At 43.6% G+C, this 22,834-nt stretch overlaps 1 protein-coding gene across 1 annotated transcript in view; it reads right to left on the bottom strand.

Annotated features, from left to right (window-relative positions):
• Positions 1-22,834, bottom strand: part of LHCGR (luteinizing hormone/choriogonadotropin receptor) — a 132,633-nt gene that overhangs the window by 87,798 nt on the left and 22,001 nt on the right. The window contains exon 2 of the mRNA XM_066595521.1: positions 12,357-12,431. Coding sequence (XP_066451618.1) covers positions 12,357-12,431 — 75 coding nt within the window. The remainder of the gene's footprint in view (positions 1-12,356; positions 12,432-22,834) is intronic.

Raw genomic sequence — 22,834 nt, 5'->3', positions numbered from 1 at the left:
AGCATGTACACTTACTGCAGCATATACACATGGCTCCAAATACTGTAGGTTGAAAGATTCTGCTGCATCGATCCTCCTAGGGCCTATAGGAGCTTTCCTGACTTTCCTTAATGATGGTCATTTGACTGTCATTCACTGAAGGTTTTTTTTACCTTGCACAGTCATGCCGCACTTGTTGGTACCACTGTGGGCCATTAGCGGTAAAGTTTAGGCTACCGGCTAGCCTCTTGTGGCCCGCGGGCTGTATTTTGCAGTTATATAGAGTATGGGTTGCTATGTGAACCCGAATGTCATCTAGGAGTCTAAAGAAACACACATTAGGATGAAAGATTTGTGGCGCTCCAAGGTGGGACTCTAGGAACTCGAGGACATCACTCCAGTAATCCCTCAGAACACGGTACTCCCAGAACATATACATGACCGTACCCGCACCCATTAAGTGTTATGTACAATCCGCATTAGAAGACATACCCATGGTATGACGTCAAGAGGGAATGTAATAGATCCTACATCCAGATGTGATATGTCAAGCTTCCATTTCCGAAGAGCTAAAATGTCAAATGTCTGTAAAAGCTAGAGGGTGGCCTCAAAAGATTGGCCATCTGAGCCAGTCCTTCCAACAGGGTCAGGGGGTTGGTCAAACTATTGAACTGGGCCCTCATGGCATGCCAAAGCTGAAAATATCTAAAAAATGAGCTACTAGGCAGATAACAGCTCAGTTGTAGTTGTGAAAAGGCACAGAAGCTACCTCCTTCCACAATATCTAAGAGGATGGTAACACCATAAGGGCGCCCACCCACTGGCGTTTGCGATTTTCGTGCGTGAAAAACGCCGCGTTTTTCACGGCATTTTTTGCCGCGTTTTCGCGGCTTTTCCATTAATTTCCATTGACTTTCATGGGTGCATTAGGAGAAAAATAAGGACACATATGCAACTGACAGTTCCTATGTTAAAAAACGCAACGCAACGCAAAAAAAAAACGCCAGTGGACAGGAGTACATTCAATTCTAATTGCTCTTGAGAAAAAACGCAAAACGCAAAGAAAAAAAAATCGCCAGTGGGTGGGCGCCCTAACGTTGCCAGAACATGGCGTCTGGATGGATGCTGCATTTGGATACTGCATTTTTCTAATGCAAATAAATTCCAAAAAGTTCGGTAATTCATGGAGCATCATTTGCATATATGGAAATACCTTGAAACTAATCGCTTTGTTGTTATGTAAAAGATAAAGTTGATGTATTTCATTGTTAAACAAACACAATACATACCGCCGATGGAATGCATTTAGTTCTTTTGACCTTTTTAGATATTCTTACCACATGTACCTGCTTTGGATCCTTGTTATTTCATAAAAGGTACAAGCTGTGTTGATAATTCAGCCTTCCTCTGCAAGAAAGCATTTACTCCATAATAGATGGGTAATGTCATTGAAAACACTGATGTACAATGAGCTTGACCTTTCTAATTTCCCTTCCTTACACAAACTGGCGGTACTTTTATTTATCACAGTTGTGGTTAGTAACGTTATAATGTGCTATAGTATAATCACTGCACAGTGCAGATGGTAAAGCTTTTAAAGTATATATAGGACATGTCATAAATGATCAGTGGAAGTCCGGCGTCCGGGGCACCCACCTATCTTGCTGACGGCACTGCATTTCTATGGAGTATGACCACTGATGTGCAGCTGTTGGTTCACCAGTTGCCAGGACTCAAACAACCCTTTTTTTCAAGAATGGTTGTGGCAGAGGCTCAGGCGCCAATGATATGGGTCCTTTTACATTAAGCAATTTCCTCCAAGACATGACCACCGATCGGAACTTGCTTACTGGGCCTTAACCCTTTCCAATCCAATTTGTATCCTGGTTTTCCTAGGGGGCTTACTCTTTTTTTGTCATTATATAACGGCGCTATCTGCTGGCTAAAGCTAGTACTGCATGAGGTGACATGTTGGATAGGCTCCAACAGCAGAGAGGCTGGCAATATAAAGTAAGGAACCCCGACGAATGTCTTCCAACATCGGAGCTGTACAGCCTTAAATCATAATGTCTTCAGATGTCCGACAGTGGATTGGAAAGGGTTAACACTGGACGATTCAGTAGGGGATGATATTTCATTCCCATAGATCTGTCATTGATGGGCTGCACATTTCCTTGTTTATATGGGGAGATATACTGCTGACCAGTGAGCATTTTTATGTTCACAAGAATGAGCCAATCAGCTAACAAACGAGTGTTTACTCATTCTTTGACCGATCATTTGCACTTTTATATAACCCAATGATCGGTTGATAGAATGTTCCGGTTGCGTAACAGACTCTTAAAAAGGTAAATAAATAAATCTTTCAGGGAATTCATTTATTACCCCTCACCAAGCTGGGTACTTATTTTACCGACCTCGAAAGGATGGAAGGCTGAATCAATCTTGAGTCGGCTGCTTGAACCATGCGGGGATTGAACCCACAACCTTCAGGTTTTGAGCAAAAGCTTAGGACTACATTTCTGAATGAATGGGCAGAAGAGTTCCATTGATCTCAATGACAGTGGCAGAGATTTCCAAGCATTCGTACTCGGGAATTCGTACTCCAGCGTTGTGATTGAAATCAATGAAATGCATGCATGTTCTCCACTCCATTCATGAGGGAATGGTTGGGACCCCCATTCTCCGAATGGGTGGGGGTCCCAGTGATCAGACCTCACTGACCACAAAGTTATCCCCTATCCTGTAGACAGGGGATAACTTTAGCTATTCAAGATAACAAACATGGAAGTCAACTCATCCATCAACATCTTACCACATCCAGAGGCTATCCATGGACTTGGTCTTGAGCATCAAGGATCCCAGCAGCATGAAGAATGGAATAACAAATATACAGTCGAGCATGAGATGTAAAGGATATAAAGCTTATGGCTTGATTCACAAAACAGCGGACACCCATGATGGACAGGAAGGTGCAAGCTACGTATTTTGGATGAAGTCCTTTTCCACAGCATAATGAAATGATGAGCACAGCCCATTTAAATAAGCACCTGGATACATCATGAGTAGAGATGAGCGAACGTACTCCTTTAGGGTGATTTCGCAATCGAGCACCGCTTTTTTCGAGTAACTGACTACTCGGGCGAAAAGATTCGGGGGGCAGAGTGGTGGAGCGGGGGGTAGCAGTGGGGAACAGGGGGGAGCTCTCTCTCTCCCCCCCCCACTCCCCTCTGCAACGCCCCGCTCAACCCCGGCGCCCCCTGAATCTTTTCGCCCGAGTAGTCAGTTACTCGAAAAAAGCGGTGCTCGATTGCGAAATCGCCCTAAACGAGTCCGCTCGCTCATCTCTAATCATGAGTTTTGGGAAACAACCAATCACGGGAAAATACAAAAAACAATATCACCTATGCAACCAAAACAGCAGATTGATTACTCATCGTAATGAAATGTCCTGCCATGTGTTAAGGCCAGTAGGAATCCATGTTTGTAAAAGAAAAATCCATTTAGCTTCCCGACCTCCCAATAAACGTCTAAAGTCACCAGCGCGTCTGGGCTTGTTAACCTTTTCAATGCCTTGAATTCAGAATACTGATTTATTACCACCCTGACCCGGAGAGAATTGCTTTGAAGCAGCAGAGACGTTGGCTGCAGCAGCGTTATCTATATCTGACAAGTGCCATCGAATTCTAGTTTTTAGGGTGGTGGATGTTCAACCAACGTACTACTTGTTGCAGACTGTTTTAGTTGCATAGGTGATATTGTTTTTTGTATTTTTCCTTATTTGCTGTGATTGGTTGTTTTTAAACACATGTTGTATCGGGTGCTTAAATGGGCTGTACTGATCACTTTGCTATACTATAAAAAAGAAAACTTTGTCCGAAACGCATATCTTGTTTTTAAACCTGATTTGCAAATAAAGCCAGACGTTTTTATATTCTTTACATCTCGTGCTGGACGGTATATCTAACCCTTTGCAACCCACTGTCTGACGTCTAAAGACATTCTGATTGAAGGCTGTACAGCTCCGATGTCGGAAGACATCCGGCAGGGTATTCTTACTGTATATTACCAGCCACTCTGTTGTGGAGAGCCTCTCCATCATGTTCCATACTGCAGTACTGGCTCTAGCCAGCAGATAGAGCCATTGTATAATGGCAGAAAGAGAAAGCCTCCGAGGAAACCTGAATCCAAAATTGAATTGCAAAGGGTTAATGTTGTTTCCAGAGAATAGGCTTGTATGATATGACCAAAGTATGAAAGCCGTTACTTGGTAATTTTGCTTTCTAGTGATGCTTTTGGTCTGACACAGTCTAGGATAGCCTTATTTGTGACCTCTCAAAGAAGGAATGTCCTTGCTTATATACAGCCTTCTCCATTGAAGTCATCTGAAGATACAAAAAAAGATGAGCACTGCTTCCCAGGGATATGTCATAGATGCTTAAGATTGGAGTACCCCTTTAAATGCACCCACAGGGGCTCAGAGTTTTTTTTTACCTTCAATCTATTTTGGAATATTGATTGTCATTTTTCATAACTGAGAATTATACAAAGTTTTACTTTACAGTGCGTTAGGTATCCATCCCTTAGGACAGAGGTGTCAAACTCATTTTCACCAAGGACCACATCAGATTAATGGTTGCCTTTAAAGGGCTGATAGTAATTGTAAGATTGTATAGTAATAGTGCCCACAGTAGTAATAGTAACCCCCCATAGTGGCCTCAGTAGTAATAATAACCTCTCTATAGTTGCCACAATAGTAATAGTGATCCCTATCCACAGGGGCCCAAGTAGTAATAGTAAAGTGACCCCACTCTCCCGTAGGGGCCCTAATTGTGATAGTGAGACCCCAAAATTGTAGCCTCAGTAGTTATAGTAAAATCCAATAGCAGCCCCAGTAGTAATAGTGAGACCCCCCATAGTAGCCATAGTAGTAATAGAGAACCCCCATAGTGTCCCCAGCAGTAATAGTGACCCCCTAGTGGCCCTAGTAGTAATAGTGACCCTCATAGTGACCTCAGTAGTAAGTATCCCCAGTAGTAAAGATGTCTGTTAGGTTGCTGCATGGCCAGAAATAAAATATCAGATACTTTATAGTGGAATCTTGTAAATGAGTGAATCTCCCCCCCCCCCACATAGTGGCCCCAGCAGTATTAGTGACCCTCCTCCCCCATAGTGGCCCTAGTAATAATAGTGACCCCCCATAGTGGCCCCAGTAGTAATAGTGACCCTCATAGTGACCTCAGTAGTAAGTATCCCTAGTAGTAAAGATGTCTGTTAGGTTGCTGCATGGCCAGAAATAAAATATCAGATACTTTATAGTGGAATCTTGTAAATGAGTGAATCCCCCTCCCCCCACATAGTGACCCCCCTCCCCCATAGTGGCCCTAGTAATAATAGTGACCCCCCATAGTAGCTCTAGTAGTAATAGTGACCCTCATATTGACCTCAGTAGTAAGTATCCCCAGTAGTAAAGATGTCTGTTAGGTTGCTGCATGGCCAGAAATAAAATATCAGATACTTTATAGTGGAATCTTGTAAATGAGTGAATCTCCCCCCATAGTGGCCCTAGTAATAATAGTGACCCCCCATAGTGGCCCTAGTAGTAATAGTGACCCTCATAGTGACCTCAGTAGCAAGTATCCCCAGTAGTAAAGATGTCTGTTAGGTTGCTGCATGGCCAGAAATAAAATATCAGATACTTTCTAGTGGAATCTTGTGAATCAGTGAATAAGTACTTGCTGTCAATTCCTAAAGCCGGCTGAGAAGTCAAGTAACCTTGACATGTTTATTCTATATAATGGTGAAGTGTAAATATTTCTGTCTGAGAAAAAAACTTCAGCGAACTCTGACATCACCAGCGCTGGCTGCAAGCATTGTGGAATGTGGTGGAAAGGAGCAAAGGACTGTAAATAAGGCAATAGATCATTGTTCGATGTATTACAGCCATATCCAGCCAACAGCTAAGCTTAAGGTGGCTTCCAAAATCAGGCTTCTCATTGTCCTCACCGGCAGGATTATAATGACAAGTAACCTATATTTATACAAAACACAGGATCCATCATTCACAATAAAGGATGTTCACAGCATACCTCCTCCCCTCCAGTCTACAGGTCCCAACTGATGTCTCCCTAGTGGATGAGTGTATAGCCCAGTTTCCTTCTTTGCTATGGGGTCCCCCATTGCTTGTTATGGCCTTATTATTATCAGCTGGTTAACCCCAACCGCTAGACCTCCTTGAAGGAGTGCTTGTTGTTGTGTATATAAACAGATGCATTCTTTTGACTCCTGACATTCCCTTCACTACTATCTTTTAGGATACATATTTTTCTCTCCCTCATGCTTTAATCTTTCATTCTTGCTAGCTGCCACGCTAGCTCTCAGCCTCATTATGTATTCTACCTGGTATTAGAAAATAACATTTTCCTGAGCGTTTGCTTTCCATGTATGTTAGAAGAGAATACAGATTTTCATTTAAAAGAAATACAAAATAATACAGGGGTCAAATACTGGCGCTCCCTTAGCAATTTCACTAACTTTCATGAGTCTCACATTCTCAGTATCTGCCGGAGATTGATGGAAGTGTGAAGACGTCTGGAGATAGGAAAGGTAATGTTTCTCCTTATGGAGAGCACCTAGTAGGTGTGAGGAGACTTATGAGGCCATGCATTCCCCTCTGGGAAATTTATGCAAATCGGGAGATGTCACAGCACTACCTGTTCCATCTTCCTATTTGACATCTGAAGAGTTACAATGTATCTGATTCCAGATGTATCCACCCTTCACTTTCTTAGAATTTTGTTGCAGACTCCAATTTCTCATGATACAAATTCAATACATAATCACAATATGCTAGTAAAACCTTCAACGGTGGCAACTCTCATCACAACCACTGGGTGGCTACTATTGATGGGCGAGCATACTCGCTAAGGGCAATTGCTCAAGCGAGCATTGCCCTTAGCGAGTACCTGGCCGCTCGAGAGAAAAGGTTCGGCTGCCGGCGGTGGGCAGGGAACGGCGGAGGAGAGTGGGGAGGAACGGAGGGGAGATCTCTCTCTCCCCCCCGCTCACTGCCGCAACTCACCTGTCACCCGTGCCGGCACCCGAACCTTCTCTGCCGAGCGGGGAGATACTCGCTAAGGACGATGCTCGATTGCCATACATTTTTGAATATGTCAAGCAGAGAGGACAGGTAAGAAATGATGAATCTGTACATCAAGAAAATAAGATTGATATATAATATTGTTTTTTAGTACATTATCTGAAATTTGAAGGGAAGATTAAGAGCGGCTTCACATGACTGTATGCACAAATACGCTAGCCGTATCTTATTTGCGCATGAACAAGGTTTGAAGAGGTAGATTTATGCATGTGTCTGCCCGTGTTACTCTACTTTTTGCACACACATGGTCAGTTAACACATCTGTGACACACCCCTTCCGTGGAATAAAAGGCTAATTTGTCCAATGAGGTCCAAATATGTTATTTTCGCTGCATTCTGTGCAGTGTTTCACGTTTCCCTTTGCGTATTTGCGCACCTCCAATAGAGTTCTATGGGACTTTTGCTGCGCAAAATGCATGAAAATAGAGCAGGTCCTACTTTTTTACATGAGCACAAAATGCACACAAAAAACTTCATCTGTCATTTGTAAGTTCTTGGCAGTGGTGAGGGTTGCCGTTGGGCCCTCCTAGCTTACAGGCTGCATAATTGCAACCCCTATTGCTACACCACTGCTCATGCAGGGTACTGTAATGTGTCTGTACGCTTGTTCATTAGCAAGATCAGTTAATGCCTCAGTTTGCCTTGGGGCCCCCTTAGAGATGGGAGCCCTGGGTAATTGCCCCTTTTGTTCCCCCCTAATGGCTGCCCTAACCATAGTACATGCGATATTGTAATAGTCTGGACTTTTATGGACAGAGTGATACAAAATATTTTTGCTTTTTCGTTTTGAAGGTGCTTAGAAGGATGGCTCCAGCTAGTCCAGTAATTTACCCACCAATAAGGACATTCCTGAACCTGATTGAGACTACACTTTGGTCTGAGATTGTTTCAAAAGTCTAGATGCCACAGCAGCTAAGTGGTTAAATGGTCATGATTTATTTTGGTACACTCTGCGTATGGAGAAGCTTAGTGTCATGACAACGGATCTGCTGTGCTTCTTAAAGGGGTTGTCCCGCAGCAGCAAGTGGGTCTATACACTTCTGTATGGCCATATTAATGCACTTTGTAATATACATTGTGCATTAATTATGAGCCATACAGAAGTTATCAAAAGTTTTATACTTACCTGCTCCGTTGCTGGCGTCCTCGTCTCCATGGTGCCGACTAATTTTCGGCCTCCGATGGCCAAATTAGCCGCGCTTGCGCAGTCCGGGTCTTCTGCTGTATTCAATGGAGCCGCTCGTGCAGAATGCCGGCTCCGTGTAGCTCCACCCCGTCACGTGCCGATTCCAGCCAATCAGGAGGCTGGAATCGGCAATGGACCGCACAGAAGAGCTGCGGTCCACGGAGGGAGCAGACCCCGGCGGCCATCTTCAGCAGGTGAGTATGAAGACGCCGGACCGCCGGGATTCAGGTAAGCACTCTCCGGTTTGTTTTTTTAACCCCTGCATCGGGGTTGTCTCACGCCGAACGGGGGGGGGGGGGTTAAAAAAAAAAAAAAAAAACCCGTTTCGGCGCGGGACAACCCCTTTAACCAATTTGATTTAGGGCTAGATCTGAGAGCTGCATCGGGGGATCCTCTGTTTTCACCCTTTAATCCTGGCAGTTGGGATCTGGTCTTTGTTGCAAGGAATCCCAAAAATCCCAGATCTTTTTGGTTAATAGGCAGCTAACGCAACTTGGTCAGGTTTACTGTAACTTGGTACTGAAAAGTGTAGACAGAGATGTAGTCAAGGAACAGAGCTAAGGTCAGGACTGGTCGATTTCTTGCATAATCTGCATACTCAGACCAAGAGTCTGAGCAAATAGAGAAATTGTGATCAACGATAAGCAAGCTGAGCTCAGGAGAAGAGAAATAGGGAATCTGGGTAGAAAAGTCAAAATCTGGAAACCAGACAGAAAACAGGCTAACAACTTCGCACAGTAGCACACTAATTGCTTAGGAATCTGCTAGTAGTGGGAGGTGCCTTAAATGGAGAGAGACCTGTCTGGATTGGCCAGGTGAGAAAAAGCTGGGTGCACGCACTGGCCCTTTAAGAGAAGGACCCGCCAGGCTCACACCCAATGGGGATCAGGAAGTTGACACAGTTTCTGTCAAAAATCATATGGGGGACAAGGCACTGGCCATGGACAATGGTAGGAGGAGATAAGGAAAGTTGTTGACCATGGCCAACGGTCATAACACTCGTGAGCTGCCTAATACATGCTATATGGTCATTTCCAGATTAAAGCATGTTCGTTTATAGAATGGGTCATTTGTTTTTTTTAACAGTATACATTATAATCTACTCATCATCATTGCCTCTGAAGTTTGTATATTCCTTTAAGAATTTGGACCATTTTCTATTTTCAACTATTTTCATAGGGATTTATGTGTCACAGTAAGTTCATAGAAATCACTAATACTTCTCCATTTTTTGGGAACAGCTGTTCCTCCTACATAGCAGAGCCAGACATTTACAGTTACCAGAAATAATACTAGTAAAATAATCACATTTATCATCTTCAGACAGATGCAATTACGATGGGAATATAAGAAGCGTTTTGTGAGCTGTCAATGAGGGGGGGGGGGGCTTTACGAGGGAAGAAATTTAACATACGAAAATAATATTTCTCCTTCTTGGATTTTCTGCCTTAAATACTACAAGTCCATCTCTGTGTCATTACAAGAATAAGAATGACCGCAGATGTGAGAGAGCAAGGGACAAGAAGACCAACAAAATGTTCTCAAGCAGCTAGAAAGTTTATAGATGTACTTTATAAGCCAACATGTTAACAGATTGTAAATTTTGTAAAAACATTCCTCATGTCAAGGTCAGTGCAGGACTGCCAGGTTGCCAAATTATCCATTTATTATATATGCCTAATCGGGTTTTCTGGGACACAAAGAGAATTCTGGGAGCTGGGAATGGTGTAAAATAAAGTGGCCTCATTCAGTGGCTCCTCAACCAGCAGAAGAGCTCCAATCCCAGAAGATGGTAGTCCGATGATGTCAATTGTGCATGGGATTGCTCAGCCAATCACAAGCTTCAGCCATAATTCTGCCATGATTGGCATACGGAGCCTGTGATTGGCTAAGCAGTCAAGTACACAATAGACAACATGGAACTGCCGGAGTTTCTTCTGGGATTGGCAGGAACTCGGGCTCTTGCACTGGACAGGGGCCACAGGAGGAGATGAGTATCCTTTTTCTTTATTTTACTGCGTTCCTGACCTGTTTTTTTTATTTTATTTTATTTCAAAAACCCCTTTAACCACTTTCTGACCGCCCACTGTAAATTTATGTTGCAAGTTGCTGGGCTCTGTGCAGCAGCAACAGAAATGTATGTTCTTCAACGATGGACACAGTCCTTGAGCGGCTGAAACACTTGAAACAAGCAGTTACAGTACTTTGAACCAATCAGATCCCGGGGACATTATCAGAGTGACAGCCAATCGTACCACTAGCAGGGAAAGTTTGTTGTAGTAACAAACTTTCCTGGCATTTGAGCAGGAACACCACACATTAGTTAACTCAATCAGTTAGAATGACTTCTAATAGCTTAAATAGCGTCAGCTGCCTTCTTTTCCGGGCACAGGTAAACTCCTTCCCTCTCCCTTTTTTTCAGCTCCCATAGGAGTCTATGGAAGCTTCTGGCATCTTTCGTCAAAAGTTAGGTCAAGCCCTATCTTTTCACGCAGCGTGAAAAATGTTTTAGTTTTGACTCCATGAGTTTTTTAAATGCCCAAAAATCGTTCATGTGAATGAATGCATTGGAATCTGATGCTTCACATGGTTGCGATTTTCAACCGATGTACTTACATGGCTAAACAGTTTCGTAAAAAAACTCATGCGAATAAGGCCTTATTTGTATGTGTTATAAATAGCTGTGATTGGTTCATCGAGCGCTGCCTCGGATTGGCTGAGCGCCGCTTTTATTTTCTTGCGGGGATATCGCGTTGCCCGTGTGAAACAGGCCTTAAACTGACACATTTGAAATTTCCAAAATTTGGATTGGTCATTAAGGCGTAAACAGGCTTGGTCTTCAAGGTGTTAAAGTGTACCTTCAGTGGTGTTACTGACTACGTCTTCCTGCTTGGCAACAACATTGCTGGGGGTACAGCATCTTCATGGAGTTTCTGGTTGATTGTATAGGCTTGCGATTAGTTCCATTCTGGTTATTAACAGCTAGTTCAGTTAACCAGATCATCATTATCACGTGAGCCTGAGGGCATTTTTACATGCACCCGCCAGCACCGTAAAAACTCGTGAACGGGCACACAAATCTAACGTTTCTGTGCCTGTTCAGATGGCACAGGCCCTGGCACATACACACCGAGCCTGCAATGCCGTTGGGCCTCTGGGCCTCCCCTCCCTCCCCCTCGCTGACTCAATTCCTCTCTTCTACCATCCAGCTGTGTGCAATGGGAGGGGAGGAACGGAAGTAGAGATAAGCTCCCACCCCCTCCCCGCCTTTTTTCCACAGCCAGCAATGGGAGGGGATGGGGCAGGGGTGGAGCTTAGCCCCGCCTGCCCCCTTCCATTGCAATCAGCAGAAGGGGAGGAGAGACAAGGGAGAGAGTTTAGCAGTCACACTGCAAAACTCCCTCCCACCTCCCTTCTTCGGCCACTGTTATTGGCTCCCATACGAGCGGCTGGCGTATTCCGACCCAAAAGATAGTTCCAGGACTATCTTTGCAGGCTGGCATGAAAGCGCTTGGCACTATATTGGCCTGGCCGGGTGCTTTCACGCCGCACAGATACGCCCATGTGATCTGATACACTCTTGTGAAAGAAGCCTTAGGCCTCTTTCACGAGGGTTATGTGATTTTACGCTGGCCTCATCATGGCCGAAAAAGGCATGAATGAGAAAAAACTGCAATCGAGTCACGGCTAAAATAACATTTTCTCGTCCATTCCCACGGCCAGGTGCAACATATTTGCAGTGCTGGCTGCTGCCAAACTCCCTCAACTTCCCTTTTTGTTCGGCTCTATGGGAGCCACCAGTGTATCTTGGCTGAAAGATAGGGCAAGACCTATCTTTTCCAACCATGTATAAAATTGGCCGCCGTATTTGGTTGCCAGTGTCCTATCTTTCCTGGTGCAACGCTTTTAAGCGGCTAAACATCGGTCATCTCAATGAATGCATTGGAATCCAATGCGTCAGGTGTGCATAAAGCTTTACTCGGTATAGGTCACAACAGAATAATCCCACATTTTCCCAACAAACACACTTACATGCTTATGATGTCTTGGTGAAAATTCTGAAATACCTCAGATGGGATAATTTTAAAGTAGAACTGGGATAAGGACCTGGAAGAAAGGAGATGGCATTTTTAATAAGCGTCTTCAACAATTTACATACTTAGAAATGTAAAGTACTGAATCTGCCTGTCTGCTATCTGAGCTTGTGCTCCTTCACGTCCTTGGAGAAGTACATTTGGATATATTAATTCTGCATTTTGCTTACGTAAAACCCTGGCTGACTTATTCTCTATCCAATGGAATTAGATTCCGTTGAGCTGTAAATAATAAAATATGCAGGGTAACTCAAAAAGAAACGGCTGATTTCTTCATACTGAAAGTGACATACAACAACCAGGATTACATGTAAATATAGGAGAACTGTTCATGTATTTAATGCACCCTACGGATGTGTGATGTGGGCGCCGTTGGTGAACAGTAGATGACAAGCCGGTAGGCCAGTTCTAAATGGGCCATCAATCAACTACTCTATTGAGGAGCATCTCGAGCTGCGAAGTTGCCACCGCTGTATTCATGTGCCTCAATGTTAATAAATTTTCGCCAACTCTTAACTTACTTGGCGCGGTCAAAAGAGACTTTACCACATCTAATTTTGAACCAAACAGAATGAGGGCTCAATCAGATGGACGATTTTGTGCGGCTAGGTTACACACAAAAAAAATCATGACTAATAGAACCAATGACTTCCTTTGGAAAGGTTCAGATGAACAATTTAAAAAAAAAAAAAAAAAACCCACCTAGAAAGATAGGACATCAGCAACTGAAACTCCCTTCTGTGCAAAATGATAGGTCTTCTTGACCTATCTTTTGACTGAAAAAAGAAACTAACTGACAAAGATTGCTATAGAAGTGTATTTGAGGGGGAGGAGGAGTGTGATTAGCAGCATTAGCTATACATTGCCATTGTTTAGCTAAGGCTGCTAAACAATGGCAATGGGAGGGAGAGGGAGTTTGTGAAACAATGCCAAAGGGAGGGGGAGTGAGATTAGCAGTGGGTAGTGGTGATAAAGAATGTCAGATGGATGGATGTAGTAAGTTGACAGAGTTGAAAGTAACAGTAAGGATTTTAACAGTATTGATACTCGGGACTGGATCGTGGAAAATCGTCCATCCAGCGATTTTGGGGAATTTTGCTGTGATTTATTTGCGCTACGAACTACTGCACAATTTTGAATCCCATGTTAATGAGCCCTGACTCTATGTGTGTTGTATGTCCGAGGCTGAACTACACAGCGTAAATACATAGTTTGGGGTCAAATATTTTTATATAGGGGTCAAGTTTTTATAAGTTATTATAATGTGTTCCATTTTTGGTTTAGATAACAAATATGCTACATTTCCTAACTGAAGAGCAAGTGAATATGAGCAGCCAGTGTTCATCACAGTACCAAATGATATAAGATCCAGTTATTGTCATAGATAGAAATGTCTAAGGTTAGAAATGTTATTCACAAGCCTGGGGTCTTTCTTGTGCAGAAATAGCAAAGTGAGCTAAGGGTTAAAGGGGTTGTGCCAAGTTATAAAGTTATCCTCTATCCGCAGAATAGGGATACCTTTTTGAGCAATTGGGTCTGACTGCTGGGACCCTTAAGACCCATTTACACTGAAAGATAATCGCGACAGTTTGAGTGACAGTTTTGAGGGATCATCTTTGCAAAACTTTGCATAACTAATTAGCTACTTAAGAGTTAGTGCGGGTGGAGCAGGATACCACCACGATGGCGCAGAGAACAAAGCAGCTGTTTTGTATATGCAAACAGTTGCATTGTTCTTGGAGCTTTCAGCTGGTGTCCTGCTGAGAATTCCCAGCGGAATACCAGCTGAAAGAATACTATCAGCACCGTCCGCTGAGAAAATCAACGTGCAGCGCTGATAACAGTCAAGGGTGATTTCTAGCTTGCTAGAAATCACTGATAAACAAATACTGCACAAACAGAGCGCAATGGCAGCATGTTTAGACGCAACGATTACCGCTCAAAAGATAGCTTTTGAGCGATAATTGTATCTAAATGGGCCTTTACTGACTGGGATATCAGGAATCCTGAAAGTCGCCATATACATGGAAAGGAGGTCACATATGCACAATGGCTCTGTTTATTTCAATGGACTGCCGGAGACAACCAATTGCTTGTCTATCTCTGGTGGTCCCATTGAAATGAATAGAGTGACATCAGATGGGTAACCACTGCTTTGTTTATTTATTGGATCAGTGAGGGAAAAAGTCCTAGTTCAACAAGCTATTCCCTATCCTATGCAGAGAGGATAACTTCCTTCCATGGTAAAAGTCCCTTAAATTTTAGAGTTTACGTCTCTGCACACAAGCAGAAATCAATCGCGATTTTCCGCTCACCGAGGAATAATGGCAGCATGCTCTATTTTAATGCGGATTCCGCATGGTTGGCTTCCATTGAAGTCAATGGAAGCTGTCTGAACCACGGCCCTTTCATAATTATATTGCAGAAAGTTTGCAGGTACCCGCGTCATCACCTAGCGACTGTGTAGGAAAAGCGGGGATTTAAAAAAAACAAAAAAACCCCCCTGTACTGCGCATATCGAACGGCTTGCCGTGAGGACTATCCGCACTACAGAAAGGAAGAAGAAAAAGACAGGTACGCGCAGGTGCCAGCCAGGCACAGGGTCGGATCCCGCTGCGGGCTCCCGCATGTGGAATCTGACCTGGTCGTGTGCAGCTGGCCTTAAGCCCTAGGACTGTCAGGCTCTCAGCTTATGAAAGGTCATGTGCCTTGTAACAGAATGAATTTAATATAACACTGGGCTGTGCAGTGATGATGGAAACATCACAGTAAAACACAGTTCACAGATCAAACAGAGACAAAATAACATTGTAACCAGAGTAAAAGAAAAATTGGCACGTGAATAAAGTATGAGCTGATATGTAAAATGAGCTAAACAATCCAAGTTGCCGGGAACTCCCATTTGTAGCAGCTCTTTGAAATTGTCTGCAATGTACAAAATCACTCTATAGCTATCTCTCTTTCTATTTCATATCTATCTATCGCCCTCTGCGCACGTTAGAGCCAAATTCCGCATGCAGAATCTGGCCCTGGGAGCAGCGGCGTTCGCTCGTACCTGGTACTTTCAGGTTTCCCAATGTATTACATACTGTCACTTCCCGATAACAACTCCTGGCTATCTTGACTACTCTCCAGTGACCGGCATGGCTACTACACCTGGGCTCCAATCCAATTACAAAATAATCATGCTTATTTGTGACCATGTAGTGACCATGCCGAGGAAACAAATCACAGAACTCTAGGAATTTTGTGCCTTCTACCAAAAGAAGGTTGTTGGTATGCAACGGGAGATCGAGGGGCTCCATAGGCAGCTCTTGGAGATGTGCAACTCTGCACCAGATGTCCACATGATGCTGCCAGCTAAATTTGCAGCTGACCGCTACCAGTATCGGGGTTTCTTAAATCAATGCCGGATTTATTTCCAAATGCAGCCTACCCCGTTTACCAGTGACCGGAAAAAGGTATTCTTTATTATTAACCGCCTCACTGATGAGGCGCTTGCCTGGGCCTCGCCATTCATAGAGACTGGCAACAATCTCCTCAACAGCCTTGATGCCTTCACAACCGCTATGGGTCAAATCTTCGATGGTCCGAACCACTCTGCAATTGCTGAAGGGAAGTTACATAGCTTACAACAAGGTTGACATTCCGTTGCAGAGTATACAGCAGAATTCTGTCGCTGGGCAAATGACACCACATGGAATCCTGCTGCAGAACAGAGCCAATTTTGCTGGGAATTTTCTGAGTGGGTAAAAGATGAACTTGCCAGAGTGGAGACTCCTGATAATCTGAAAGACTTCAGCCAGTTGTGCATCCAGATTGACCAGAGATTTTTTGAGCGGTGAAGGGAGAGATTGCGGGGTTCAGGCACCAGCACATCATACTCTTTCAGTCAACCCACATTTAGTCCCCACCCAAAGACTGAAGCCGCACCCGAACCCATGCAGGTGGACGTCATCCGCAGACCTCTCTCTATAATGGAAAAAGAAAGGCTCCGGGCTGAAAATCTGTGACTCTATTGTGGGAGCTCCGGACATTATGCTCTAAACTGTCCAAGCAAGCCACAAAGGACTCTCGCCTTGGCCCATGCCAAGCAAATGGCTAATCCAGGCATCATGAAACAAGGAGATGCCATCCAACACACCTTTATAACAATAATTCAGGATAGTGTGGAAACCGTTCACCTGCTCCACCATTTTATCCTCCCAATTGAGATTATAACAGGCAATCAAAAGACTCAGTGCTCATGAATGTTGGATTCAGGAGCAGAGGGAGGAACTTAATGGACTTAACATTCGCTCATGACAAGGATATTGCAACCCGGCTCAAGTCCATACGGATCGATATGTAAACCGTGGATGGGTCACCCTTGTCATCAGGCCCCTTCACACGGGAAACAATTGAACTGTAGCTCCACATGAACCCTGACCACCACGAGACAATCAGCTTCCAGCTCATTTCATTCCCCAAGTTTCCAGTGATTCTCGGGGTCTCTTGGTTTTCTACCCATAATCGCTCTATCAACTCGTAAAAAAGGACTATTGCATTCTTTTCAGACTATTGTAAGCAAAACTGCCAGATGGCACCATCCCCTCCTAAACCAGTGCAAGACCTTGAGGATGATCAACAGGATCTACAAAAATTACCAGTTCACTACCAGATGTTCAAGGATGTTTGCAGCAAGAAGAGGCTGACCAGCATCCACCTCACCAGCCCGGTACGACTGTCCTATTGAGCTGCTCCCTGGTTTTTCTATTCTATTTGGGCATATCTTCAACCTCACAGAACCAGAGTTAGGGGCCCTTCGAGAACATCTAGAAAAAGGCTTCATCTGTCCTTCTTCCTCTCCATCAGGAGCACCCATTTTCTTTGTTAAAAAGAAAGATTCGACTCTTTAGCTGTGCATCAACTACTGGGAACTAAACAAGATCAGTGAGAGTGGAGACGGCCTTCAATACAAGATATGGACACTTTGAATCCCTAGTGATACCATTCTTTGCAGTGCTCCCGCTGCCTTCCAGCACTTTATAAATGATGTGTTTCAAGACCTGTTGGATCAATTCATAGTGGCATATCACGACGACATCTTCATATTCTCTGACAAATTGGAGGACCATCGTGGACACATTCGGGTGGCCTTGGAACAACTACAAAGAAATAATCTCTACATCAAGTTAGAGAAAAGTGAGTTCAACAGACCCAAATACAATTCCTGGGGATACATTATCTCCCCAGAGAGCTTAAGTATGGATCCCAGCAAGATGAAAGCCATCTTGGATTGGCCCATTCCAAAAAATTTGAGGGAAGTACAGTGCTTGAATGGTTTCGCGAATTTCTACAGAAAATGTATCAAGGACTTCTCAAACGTCATCTCTCCCATCACCTGCCTCACAAAGAAAGTATGCACGTTTTCCTGGTCCCCAGAGGTACAAACCACTTTTGAGAAACTAAAGACTCTCTTTATTTCAGTACCAGTACTGATCCACCCAAACCTAGAGTTGCCTTTTGTCATGGAGGTGGACGCTTCCAACTCTGCAGTGGGAGCCGTTCTCTCACAGCGAATGGGAGATAGGATGCAACTACACCCTTGTGCATTTTTATCCAACACATTATCACCCACAGAGAAAAACTACTATGTTGGGAACAAGGAGCTTCTGGCCATCAAAGTAGCTTTCACCGAGTGGAGACACCTCTCGGAAGAAGCCCATCATCCAATTTCATTGTGCCCTACTGCCTAAATGACAAGGCAGATGCATTATCCAGGATATGTGCAGAGTCCATGATATGTGCCCCTGTTCCTGATTGCAATTCCTATGTAAGCCTAGCCCTGCCACACCTTCAGTGTGTGATTATTGTACTCCACCACCTTGATCAAGCTCCTCTTCCTCCTGCTCATCTGCAATTGTACTGATACCCCCTGCTGCTGACCACTGGCTTCCATTTGACTATGCTTCCATGTCATCCCACTGTACTGCATACCGATACCCACTGCTGATGACCTCTGGCTTCCATTTGACTACACTTCCATCTCATCCCATTGTATTGCATACCGTGACTTCCAATAACAACTCCCGGCTATCTTGACTACTCTCCAGTGACCGACACGGCTACTACAACTGGGCTCCAATCCAGCGCTGGTAAGACTTTACACTTGAACCTAGTCTGTCCCTACATGGAAAAAGGGGGTGGCAACTGACAGATATAAATGATGAATCTTACAGCAGTATTAGGAAGATGTTATATCAAATTATAAGTTACACAGGCAGCCAACATTTTTTCTGGACGTATTGGAAAAGTATAATGAATCAAAGTTTATGAAGTGAACAATATATGTCTACAGGCTAGAATATTAATATGTACCCTGAATCCTACATTCTGACAAACCAATGACCCAGAGGCAGCAATTAGTGCACAGTGCAATTTCCAAACAGGCAGCCTGTCAAAATCTTTGTCCAATCATGGAGGAATGGGAACAGGGGAGATGTATAGTAGAAGAGCGCAAAATGGAAATGCTTTCCTTTTTGTAGAAGTCCTTATTCTATAACATAGACTTCTGCATATAATACCTACAGCTTGAGGTGGAGAGCCTGAATTACAATGGGATATAAATTAAACTGTGTTGATCCAAGAAGACTGTCACTGATCACCATGGGTGACCCCAACCATGAGGCAACCTGAGCCTGCTGTCTCAGGCAGCAGTGAGAAGGACCTCAGAGGGGTAGTGTTAGGCTTGCCACCCAGCCCATAAGTCACCTGCCCGTCCGGCAATTTAGGCCAGTATTTATTTTTTATTGGCCATGTTAACGGCCAGTAACTAATAATCACATCTGAGAGCATGCCAGCAGCAATGAATGCAGACGTCAGAGAGATCAGTGGTCACAGTCTGATTACAGCAACAGTGGCTGCCTGACTGAAGCTAAAGACCAAGCGAAGTTAAACTTGATGTTATAGGATTGCTGCCTGGCTGGAATTCCATTATGTTGGACACTGTTAATACTGGGATCACTATAGATGTCACTATCACTATTGGGGCCACCATTGGGGTCACTATTACTATTGCGTCCATTAACAGGGGCATTATTATTATTATTGGGGTCACTTGGGGGGAGGTCACTATTACTAGTGATGCTACTATGGGAGGCATTATTACTTCTGGAGCACTAACGGAGGTGCTATTATTACTGAGGACACTATGGGAGTCACTATTACTACTGGGGTCACTAACAGGGTTATCATTACTACTGGGGTCACAAAGAGGGTCACTATTAATACTGGAAGTGAAAGAAAAGTGTCTCAAGGCGCTACAACTCCAAAAAATAGTGATGATGGTACAATAAGAAGATCTATATATATAAAGACAAAAGCCCTCACTGATTCACTGACTCACTGACCGACTCGCCACTAATTCTCCAATTTCCCGATGTCGCAGAAACATGAAATTTGGCACAATCCTAGATTGTGTCCAAAATAGGAGAAGTAAAGGGGTCCCAACTCGATTATTCAATTCTAACACAAAAGAATTAGCGTCCAAATTTTACGTACAGAATCTAATTCTCTCACTTCCCGATGTTGTAGAAACATGAAATGTGGCACCATCATAGATTATGTCATAAATAGGAAAAGCTAATGGGTCCCAACTCGATTATTCAATTCACAGCGCAAAAGAATTAGCGTCCAAATTTTACGTACGGAATCTAATTCTCTCGCTTCCCGATGTCATAGAAACTTGAAATTTGGCATGAGCATTGATTATGTCATAAATAGGAAACGTTAATGGGTCCCAACTCGATTATTCAATTCTAAGCGCAAAAGAATCAGCATCCAAATTTTACGTACGTAATCTAATTCTCTCACTTCCCGATGTCATAGAAACTTGAAATTTGGCACGAGCATTGATTATTATATCATATATAGGAAAAGTTAATGGGTCCCAACTCGATTATTCAATTCTAAGCGCAAAAGAATTAGCGTACAAATTTTACGTACGTAATCTAATTCTCTCACTTTCCGATGTCAAGGAAATTTGAAATTTGGCACGAGCATTGATTATGTCATAAATTGGAAAAGTTAATGGGTCCCAACTCAATTATTCAATTCTAAGCGCAAAAGAATTAGAGTCCAAATTTTACGTACGTAATTTAATTCTCTCACTTCCCGATGCAACAAATAATTACACAAATTTTTACCACACAAATGTGAAATTTGCCATGACCATTCTTTGCGTACTGAATATTGGAAATTTAAAGGGTTGGAACTTGATGATTCAATCCTATGCATAAAAGTAAGTGACCCCCTATGTAATGTAACTAATAACACACATCTGTACTGCACAAACCTGAAATTTGGCAACACCATTCCTATGTAATGTAACTAATAACATAGCTGTACCCCGCAATATATAAGACAGTAAGACAAAACGCATTTATCTAAAGTAACCACAACTTCATAAGATTTTCCGTGTGAACACCAGATAAACACCAGTACCAAATTAACTCGGGCGAAGACGGGTATATCAGCTATTTTTATTATATGAAGAGTATAATCAGCAGAACAAACGCATTTCGAGGAGAAACCTCTTCATTAAATCATGGGGCATAACATGCTGGATGGCTACAGTGAGTATTTAAGTTGCCATGCCAGCACGGCCAATAGGGAAACTATAGGAAGAGAACCAGAGGCTACAGGTGTGGCTCCTGGTGCTCCTGTAGCCATCATTACCATTTTTTGGAGTTGTTGCACCTTGAGCCACTTTTCTTTCACTTCCACTATGTACTTCTTGACCTGTCTTATACAGGATGGCACGTCCAGCTGGTAGCACCTCTCATGTACACTTGTACTACTATTCATCAACAAACTTTTTATATCCACCCACTGAGTAGCTCCACTAAACTTTCACTATTACTACTGGGGCAGCTATGCTGGGTTACTATTACTACTGGGAACATTATGGGGGTCACTATAACTACTAGAGCCTGTAACAGGGTTACTGTTACTATTGCTGCAACTTATGAGGTCACTGTTAATACTTGGACCAATGGGCTCAATATTACCACTGGGGCCACTAAGTGGAACACTTACTATTTAGCTACTACTCGGGGTACTATTGCTCTGTCACGTCAGACAAGTCTCAATGGTAAAAAACATGCTAATATGTGTTGGACATCTTGTTTGTTGGCACTTTCAATGCCTGTAAAATGAGTGTTTTTTGGGGAGAGGGGCCCAGTTAACTTGGCAATATACTGCATGGCATATACACTGTGCAGAATTGCCATCCCTTATGATCTCAGATACAATTAGCTTGTTGATTCCAGTGCAAAATTTCCTTAGACAAAACAATCCGAGAAAAATAAACCTCTCTTGCTTATCAGTTGTTGTTACATTTAATTTGGATGAACATTGCAAAATTGCAAAAGATGACATGAGGCCAAATCATCCTCATAAAGCACAAGAGCGATTAATTAAGACTGGTGTTTCATGTGCCAGTTTCTAACTGAAGTCCTTCGGAAAAGAATACACCAAATGTATTAAGAGGTGCATGTGGAGATTTTCACCATTTTCTGGCTTAAAACTTAATAATTTTGTCAACAAAGAAGAAAGGGAATGAAAGCTCATCTGCATAGATCCTGTAAACAAGATCTCTGATTGCCACTGTAGATACACAAACATGGAGAAAGTCCAGCAATCAAAAATTACATGTGGCACAAAGTGCCACGGCAGAAGAAATGCAGTCCTAAGCTCTCGCTCACGACCTGAAGGTTGTGGGTTCAATCCTTGCATGGTAGCCAGCTCGGTACTGTTGTATCTTGTCTCCACCACAAGTATGGGTGAAGACCTAGTGATGGTCTGTATCGGCCCAGTGTACACCCACAAGCTACTGATTGGCTGACTGGAGCAAGGTCCCAGCAGCGTGGGGACTGAGGTTTGCCTTGGATGGAGGGTTAGGGTTAGTTTAAATGTTAGCTGTAAATACTTCCATGTGAGAGCTAATAATGTAAGCCAAAGACTTAAACTAACCCTCCATCCAAGGCAAACCTCACTCTCCATGCTGTTAGGAGCTTGCTCCAGGGAGTAGTGACCAAGTGCCCTCAGATGGGATTGTTTACAGTTATGCGTGCTGCGGCAGATGGGGAGATGACTAGGTGGCTGTTATGGAACAACGTCCTCGTTCTCGGGGGCCATCGATGCAGGAAAACACTGGAGGGACCACATAGCGGAGGCTGACAGCGCAGTGCCCAGCAGAGTTCCCAGAGCAACAGGGGAGAGTGAGTGGTTGCACTTCAAGAGACTGACGCTACAAGCGCCGCTGGCACTGCAGAGGGGTCATGTCGGACGGCCTTTACAGGACAGCAGGGAGAAGGTGAGCATACTTGCCAGCCCTGCTGGAGGAAGGCATTTTTCCGGATGCATTATACGCCA

This window comes from Eleutherodactylus coqui, chromosome 3 (assembly GCF_035609145.1).
Source record: "Eleutherodactylus coqui strain aEleCoq1 chromosome 3, aEleCoq1.hap1, whole genome shotgun sequence".
In the NCBI taxonomy this organism is placed as follows: domain Eukaryota; kingdom Metazoa; phylum Chordata; class Amphibia; order Anura; family Eleutherodactylidae; genus Eleutherodactylus; species Eleutherodactylus coqui.
The sequence above is the reverse complement of the archived record's forward strand: the minus strand, read 5'-3'. Positions and strand labels throughout refer to the sequence as shown.